The sequence below is a fragment of the Cajanus cajan genome, chromosome 2 (genome assembly GCF_000230855.2).
Source record: "Cajanus cajan strain Asha chromosome 2, NIPB_CcT2T_4, whole genome shotgun sequence".
Taxonomy (NCBI): domain Eukaryota; kingdom Viridiplantae; phylum Streptophyta; class Magnoliopsida; order Fabales; family Fabaceae; genus Cajanus; species Cajanus cajan.
In genome coordinates, this window is record NC_138518.1 from 30,212,628 (window position 1) to 30,221,744 (window position 9,117).

At 34.7% G+C, this 9,117-nt stretch overlaps 1 protein-coding gene across 1 annotated transcript; it reads left to right on the forward strand.

Annotated features, from left to right (window-relative positions):
* The first annotated feature begins 3,035 nt into the window (after positions 1-3,035).
* LOC145954224 (uncharacterized) lies at positions 3,036-8,896 on the forward strand. Its single transcript, XM_083068107.1, has 2 exons — positions 3,036-4,131; positions 5,348-8,896. The coding sequence occupies exon 2, from the start codon at positions 6,086-6,088 to the stop codon at positions 7,481-7,483; it is 1,398 nt and encodes a 465-aa protein (XP_082924233.1). The 5' UTR covers positions 3,036-4,131; positions 5,348-6,085; the 3' UTR covers positions 7,484-8,896.
* Positions 8,897-9,117: the final 221 nt, after the last annotated feature.

The window sequence follows — 9,117 nt, forward strand, 5'->3', positions numbered from 1 at the left end:
AATTTAGTATCACATAGTTTACATAAATGAGATGTATTAAAGAATATTAATATAGTAAATGACAGTTATAAATAACATAAAATAATTAAACAACATAAATTGGGAACACCTATTTGATTATTTAGAGTAAAGAATAGCATAGATTATACAAGTAGATGAGGTAACCCCAAGCGTGTGGTTCAGCGGTAGGGGTTGATCCACACTTAACCAAGGTTAGGGATTCGAATCCTGCCTTGTGTATGCAGCCGCGTTATCCCACCCTTTGAGGTGCCTCCACCCTAGCGAGGAGATTAGTCACCACTATCGAGAGTGGATACTCCAAGGACGAACAAAAAAAAAAGTGAAAGCGTATAAAGATAATCTAAAGTTACCCATATATATATATATATATATATATATATATATATATATATATATATATACATGTAACCAATGTTTAAAAACCCGAATCGAACCGGCCGGTCGGACCGGTTGGACCGGGAACCGGTGGTCCAGCCGGTCCGAATCGTAAGTTAGATCGGTTATGCAGTCGACCCGTTTCAAACCGGATTGAACCGGTCAATTTTTCGGTTCAACCGGTGAACCGGTGGGTCAAACCGGTTCAACCACTTTTTTTTATATTTTTTTAAAAAAAATTTAAGAGACCATAAACCACAAAAATAATAATGAAAATTGAATCTCTTAATGGAAGAACAAAGATTCTTATTAAATATAACAATGACTACTTGTTCTAATGTATTTGTTTATAATATATACAACTTAAATAACTTTTATAGTATTTATTAATTTTAAATTATATATTTAATAATATAATATCTATGTAGATATTACATATATTATTTTGTGATATCAATTGCAAGCATATTATATATGTACATATTATTTATATTTTTAATTTGTATTAATATACAATTTAACATGTAATTTTTTATATATTTTTTTACAAAATAAAAATAAAAATAATTTTAAATAAGATAGAAAAATTGAAATTTAAAATAAGATATGAATTTTTTAAAATTTATAAATATAAAATATATTTAATATGAATATTTTTTAATAAAAATAAGTAAAAATCGAGTCATGCGGTTCAACTAGTGACCCACCGATTCAACCTTTGATCCACTGACCCAGTACCTTAACCGGTTCGATGACTGGTCTGGTTTTTAAAACTATGCACGTAACTATTTTGTTAACTATAAATGGGGGTTTTAGAATCCCATTTCTTAGGGATAATGGAAATCGTCAATTGATAAGATTTCCCATAATTTCCGTACATTCAACAACAGATTTCTATCCGCTATAGATTTTTTATTTTTATTTTTAAATAAAATAATAATAATTTTATTACTTATATCAAATATTTTAAAATTTACATAATTAAAATATTGTTCTGAAAAATATTATAAATAAGATTTTAAAATTTTATAATATAATTAAATATTATATAATTCCATTTTAATTTACTAATAGTATAAAATTTTTGAAATAACAATATTATACTTATTTTGTATTTATTTTTTAAATATGATAACTAAAAATTTAGAATATTACTTTAAGAATAAGGTAATGATAATAGAAATTTCTTATCAACCAAAATGATATTGTTACTCATGTTTTCAAGGCAAAATATTTTGCTAATGGGGATTTTTTAGATGCTCAATTGAGTAACAATCAGAGTTATGCTATGCGTAGCGTCCATATTTCACGAGTGGTGGTCAGAAAAGGTATAATATGACAACTAGGAAATGGAAGAAATATTAATATGTGGAATTCACCTTGGGTTCGAAAATTTGAAGGTTAGCGATTTGATTGACCATGATGCTGGAACTTGGAATGATAATTTGATCCATGATTTATTTTGTGCTCTTGATGCTCAACTAATATTATCAATGCCTTTATTAATGTCACGTGATGATGTTTTGATTGGGAAGCTTAGTAAGAATGATTACTTTTCTTTTAAATTAGCTTATTATCATTGTTAGGCATACTCGAAAATAGCATGAGTTGAAATAGTGCATGAGATTCCTCGGAAAACATGAAGTTGACATCTATGGGTGCTATGGGTGACGGATGTTCAAGATCGAAAAGAATCATTTTCGAGTTGAACAATAATATACTCGAAAATCAGGGAAGTTATTTGGAGTTCCCGTGAGTGCACTAAAGCAGTTATCAAGGTCCACATCGAGAGAAATAGAACACGTGGGGAGGCGGTTGAGAAGTTACAATTTAAAACCACGTATTGAGCATAGTGGAGAGCGGTTATCGTATAATGGCTTGCACGCACAAAATTAACCGTTTTTGGTTGGCTCTATAAATTCAAGAGTTAGCCATCTTTACGGAGGTCGGAAAACTCATACTAAGACTAGAATCTGAAGCACTCTCTACCTACGCATATGGCTTTCGTGCAAGGAATCGTTTTTTGGTATGGTTATTTCTCGGCCACTTTTCTTTTCTCTTTTTAGGAGTAGAAGTAGAATAGTTTTCTTGTTCTTCTTTTAATCACGTAGTGTATTCATATACTTTGATCAATATGCTTTCATGTGTAATGTAATTTGACCATTGCACGAAATGAACTATGATTTGCATTGCTAATATACGTGTTGTTCATTCTGTGCATTTAAGTATTTACATACATGAACATTATTGCTTGATAATACTTAACGAATATTTAGAGACAAACAATTATTGAAAGTTTCCACTCTGTCTCTTTTCTTTGCATTGTGTTTCAAATCCATAAGAACGTTAACATACCTAAAGTGAAACATTGATTGTGCTAGTCCGAGTAAAAAGAATCCTTAAAACAAATTCCACTGTAAACAAATTGGCACGCCCGGTGGGACGCGTTTAAGTCACAAACATAATTAGGCTAGTTTTAGGTATGCATGTTGCATGAGACTTAGAAGTGGAAGAACCATGTCTACATCTAATAATCAGAGAGAAACAAACACGAACAACAATAATCACGTAGATGTAGAACAAGCAAACCCTAACCCCGATAATGTGACTAATGTGACCAAGGGGGCAGCATCTTCCCCTGTGTTACTCGAAAATACAGCTAGGCAAACAAATGTTACTCAGGAACTAGCAAACGTCACTAGGGAATATCCCTGGGGTATGCCACAGAATTGGCAAAATACCCAACCAGTACATGTCAAAATGCCAATACCTTTCTTAGGACCTAATCCACAAATGCACGTATCCCCACAGGGATATAATCCTGGACCTAATGGTTTGGATTTTGTTATGCAAGACCTGATGGAATAACACTAAGGCCGAGAAGACCAAGAGGTGATATATTAAAGGAGGCAAGAGGAATGGGTTAGTGAGGCCACTTTTGGACCTTAGCTCCTAAGTTCTTTTTAATCATAGAATTTATTTTACTTGTATTTCCAATTTTACCCTTGTATTTTGGGGTGTTTAGGACTTAGAATTTATTTTCCCTTGTATTTCCCTTTTTACCCTTGTATTATGGGGTGCTCTAGATGATTAGGGTTTTTAATTTTGGGCTAGGGTGTTAACTAGAAGGGTGACGCATTTTTTTGGTGTTCATTGGATCTATTTTTGGTGTTAGAAAGGCTTAGGCCCAAGTGGAGGGCAAAGGTTGCATGGTCTTATCATGCACCTAGATATAGCCAATCTAAACCCAAAGATTTCATCCTTGGCCACCAAGTTGCATCTAGGGTTCATTTGCATTTCATTTGGAATGCATTTGCCTACTCCAAATGCAACCCTAGATGCCTCCCCTCCTATAAATACCCAACACCCCACACCTTGTAAATACTTTAGATATTGAATATAAAGAGAGCCTTTAGTGCCTTTATATCTTTCCTTAGTCACCCTTGGCTATTTTCGGCCAAACCCTACCATCTCCACCTTGAGAGAAACAACCCTAGAAGTGGCCTTCATCATCATGAAGTGAGCCAACCCTAGAGTACCATTCTCAAGCATTTCCTCAAACACCTTCTACCCAACCTTCATTTTCGTCCATTCCATCATCATCCACCCTAAAACCTTGGTCCACCTTTGAAGAACTTGATCCTTGGAGAAGGCGTCCTCCTCCTTGCTCATCATCTCAAGTTCATGCAAGTAAGGATGCCATCAAGTGGTATCTAGAGCCTTGGTTCTTCAAGGGTAACAATCTCTTTATCTTTAAAAATATTCGGTCATGTCATGTCTTCCTTACATGTCTCCTAAGTGTGCCTAAATGAATCATCTTAATTGCCATATTTTGATGATCCATAAATCTCTTCTCATGTGCTGATTCATACCATATGTTCTTTGTGAATCATCTTGGCATTTTAGGCTTTCTTATTTAGGTTCTTGCTTTTTTCTTTAAATTTTTGAGTTGCTGGAAATTTTGGGCTGCATGTTATACATTAATGTTTTTATTTTTTTTAATCCATCCAGTTTTGTCACAAGCTTGTCTCTTTGAACTACCTTGAAAGAAATTCCAAGTTTTTTATGCTTAGCCTTTGAAATGAACAAAAAATGACATGCATGCCACTTGTTTGATAAAATGGTCGTGAGTCCTTGATGTGCTTTAGAGAGTCAATCATGCATGCTAATTAGTTCTAGCATGTTCTACATCACTTAAAATATCATGTGTGATTAATTCCTTTACACATACTTACTTCAAATTTTCGGCCAATTTTTTGTGTATTCCTTGGTGAACTTGTATGCCTACATGATGTTTGATAATTTGAGTGTGAAATTGATTTCAATATGCCTATCTTTGCTGCTGGACGCGGGCTATTAAAAAACTTAAGAAAAACACTCAAATTTTGTCTCATTAAGCTAGTGTAAGTTGCTAAAAGAATACTCCAAAAAGTTGCTAACAAAACCACCAAAAACAAGTGTAAAACCCAAGCAAAGGAATAGTATAAAATTCAAAATAAAAAAGAGAAAAGTGGCTGGACTTTGAACAAAAAAAAAAAGCCAAGACTTGGACAAGCCCAAAAAGAACAAAGAAACCAAAAATAAGAAAAAAGGAACCTTTGCTAGACTTGTGGAGTTTTGGACCAACTTTCATACCATAGCACTTGGAGTTAATTCTTGGACCATTGGACAATACTTAATGGCCGAATGAGACAATAAATCAAACATGTTAAGTGCATAATTTTTCTTTTAAGCCTACTTGCTAAATTCTATTCTAGTGCCATTCTAAGAATTACTCTTTTGTGTGCTTTCCTTTTATTAATGTGCCTTAATTTCAGTTTTTGAGTCTTTCTTCTACTCTTAAGTTTGTCTCATAAATTCCATTTGAGTTTAGCCTTTTCTTAATTGTGCCTTTTTAGTTTTTCTTTCTTGGCCTCTTGTACTCTTGGGTTGTGTTTTCTTCTTGATCTAGGTGGGGAAAACTTCTAAAACACTACACACTTTCTTGGTGGATTGAGTGGAGGGGTTGTCCGATTGGAGTTCAAGGAACTTTGGAGGATCACACCAATTCAAAGAGTGCAAACACCATTTCAAGACTAACATTGGGTGTTCATTGTGAAGGGGTGGAGAATTGAAGACTTGGAGACTTCCTTTTTTTTTCTTCTACTTATTTCTTTCTTGTTAAATTTCGGCCTCTTGTGTTTTTGGCCTTGGTTTCATTCATTTTTGGTTTGTAATTGGCCATTTTTAAACCTTTTCAATTTGGTGGTAGTTTCGTGTAGTTTGAAGGTGATTTGAAAACCTTCACCTAGGAAACTGACTATCATATGCTTTAAGTGCTTTCCTTTGCATGCTTTAAAGCTTTGGTAGTATATTTGCCTAGGACTTTACATTGTTTATATGTTTCGTTTAGAAGGCTTCATTTGCCTACTAGGGGGGCGTGCACATCACACACCTTAGTATTGTGAAAATTGTTTTTGTGAGAAAAGTGTGAAAAGGCTTAGTGATTTTTACTTGAAAAGGCTTGGCTTTTAAGTGATTCTTAGTAGTCCACCTCCCTTGATAGTTCACTTTGTACACTTAGGCCTTTTCATACCTATCTTGCACCTTGAAAATCTTTTTTTGTGAAAATCCTTTTATCACTCACTCTTTTTGAAAACTTTTTCAAACCTTTTTGAAAACACTTTGTGAAAACCTTTTTGGATCAAAGATGAGTAATCATTCTAGTGTCCATGGTCATAACTCTTGTAGTACTAGGTCTAGTGTTAGGGAAGAAATTAGGCAACTCAAAGAGTACCTAAGAAAAAAAGAAGAGGAAAATATAAAAAGAGAGGAAGAATTGAGAAGAAAAGAAAAAGAGTTTGAAAAAAATAATGAGGAAATAAAACAACTACTTGCAAAATTAGTTGAGAGGAGAGAAACTAGTGGATCCCAACCTAGGATTGTTCCAACTAGATCTCAAAAAGGCAAAGAAGTTAGAGTTCCTAGGAGTATGCATGAGCAAGAAAATACAACAAGAGAGGAGGAACTTAGAAGGAAAGAAAAAGAAAAGAAAATAGAAAAGAAAGAAAAAATAAAGAAAAGTATAGAGAAGGTTAAAGAGTGGGTAGAAAATGAAAAACAACAACCAACACTCTTAGAAAAGAGTAAGGAGGATAATGTTTCTTCCAAAGGGCTTATGCTTGAAGAGAGTCACTTTCCCATTGAAAATGATTTTAAAAAGACTTTCTTCATTCATCAAGACCTTAACTCTTTCTCTCACGTTGCCACTAGTCATGAAGTGGAGATTCAAAAACAAATCCTTTTTAAAGAAAAAGAATCTCAACTTCAAGATTTAGTGAAGAAGAAGTGGACTTCACTTAGTCCCACTTCTTGTGCTACTTCCTTGGTGGTGCCTAAGGAAGATAAGCTTTCTTTCTTTAAGACTCTTTCTACTTTAGTTTTCTTCATAAAACACCCAACTTTTGGTTTGTATGGTTTGTTGGATACATCTCATGGTGTTGTATCTTCTATTTTTGATCTTGAAGGAAGTTCAAACTTATTTGAACTTAACTTGAATACTTTCCTACAAGACAAACTTAGATTATATGAGTTTCCTAGACTCCTCTTAACACCTTTTTCTCATATGTATCCAACAAATTATGCAATACAAAGTTGTTTAGGTAATTTTTTAGTTAAGTTTTCTTTATTTTCCAATACATACCTAGGTCATTACATTGGGCACTTCCAACAATATATTTTAGTTTTTAGGACTAATACATTAGTGTGCTATAGTTTTAGTCTTTTTACCTTTTTAGGTTTTAGTTATACACCTAGACTTCACCGTGGGGAGGATCCTATCCTTAACATTAGAAAGTCTAGTCCTTTTAATTTAGACAATCTTTTTAGCATTTTTAGTAGAACTCCTCTTAGGATACACTTTCCATTTCTATCATATACTATTACCTCTAATGCTTATTTTTATGTTTTTGTTGGTCATGATGCCCACCATGAGGAACCTCTTGATTTGAGGTCAAATCCTTTTCAAGAGGGAGGGAATGATGGAATAACACTAAGGCCGAGAAGACCAAGAGGTGATATATTAAAGGAGGCAAGAGGAATGGGTTAGTGAGGCCACTTTTGGACCTTAGCTCCTAAGTTCTTTTTAATCATAGAATTTATTTTACTTGTATTTCCAATTTTACCCTTGTATTTTGGGGTGTTTAGGACTTAGAATTTATTTTCCCTTGTATTTCCCTTTTTACCCTTGTATTATGGGGTGCTATAGATGATTAGGGTTTTTAATTTTGGGCTAGGGTGTTAACTAGAAGGGTGACGCATTTTTTTGGTGCTCATTGGATCTATTTTTGGTGTTAGAAAGGCTTAGGCCCAAGTGGAGGGCAAGGGTTGCATGGTCTTATCATGCACCTAGATATAGCCAATCTAAACCCAAAGATTTCATCCTTGGCCACCAAGTTGCATCTAGGGTTCATTTGCATTTCATTTGGAATGCATTTGCCTACTCCAAATGCAACCCTAGATGCCTCCCCTCCTATAAATACCCAACACCCCACACCTTGTAAATACTTTGGATATTGAATATAAAGAGAGCCTTTAATGCCTTTATATCTTTCCTTAGTCACCCTTGGCTATTTTCGGCCAAACCCTACCATCTCCACCTTGAGAGAAACAACCCTAGAAGTGGCCTTCATCATCATGAAGTGAGCCAACCCTAGAGTACCATTCTCAAGCATTTCCTCAAACACCTTCTACCCAACCTTCATTTTCGTCCATTCCATCATCATCCACCCTAAAACCTTGGTCCACCTTTGAAGAACTTGATCCTTGGAGAAGGCGTCCTCCTCCTTGCTCATCATCTCAAGTTCATGCAAGTAAGGATGCCATCAAGACCCATATCAACACGTAGGAACAAGTTAGGAAGGTTCCCTGATTCGACAGGGTAGTTACGTCCCTACAGGTATTAGTAATCAAGCCATGATGACTCTTCGTCAACAGATGGACTATAGTAATCATGACATGGTCAATTTGTTGTCAACCCAAATGCATAATATTATGACTCCTCTGTATGAATTGATAAACAAAATAGGAGATAAATTAGGTGATGGACCACCCTCGAGAGCCATGAGTGCAAATCTGAATGAGATGGAAAATCCATATGGGAATGGAATTTTTCGACAAAACGTAGGTCAACCTAATAGGAATCCAAATGATAATCTAGATCAAATGGTAGAAAGGATATTAAACAGACATGGATTCGATGTAGGTCAAAATGAACGTCCTTATTTTGTGTCAGCCTTCCCAGATTACGTAACTCAAGTAGAACTACCTAGGGGAACAAAAGTCCCAAAGCTTCCATCCATAGCTTAGGGATCTTCTCCTATCATTTCAATCATCTTCTTCCATCATTCAATCCGTGGCAAGCTCAAGGAAAAGCAAGAATCCATCCATTGCTTCAACCTAAACTCCATCAAGTGGTATCAAGAGCATCCGGTTTCTACAAGAGATAAGTTCTAGTTCTTATCTTTTGTTGTGGTGATCCGTGGATTGTTTTTCTTCATCTTGTGTCTATGTTGTTTTGAGTTTTGTCACATGAGAGTTGCTTCCTTCCTAGATCTATTTTTTAGCCTTAAAAATTGATGGATCTAGTTTCTTATGCTTGAATGATTCATTATGCTTTTGTGCTAATATGCTTCCATGAATCATGCTCTCTTCTTGTGCTTTTAGGAATTTTCTGCCTAAGAA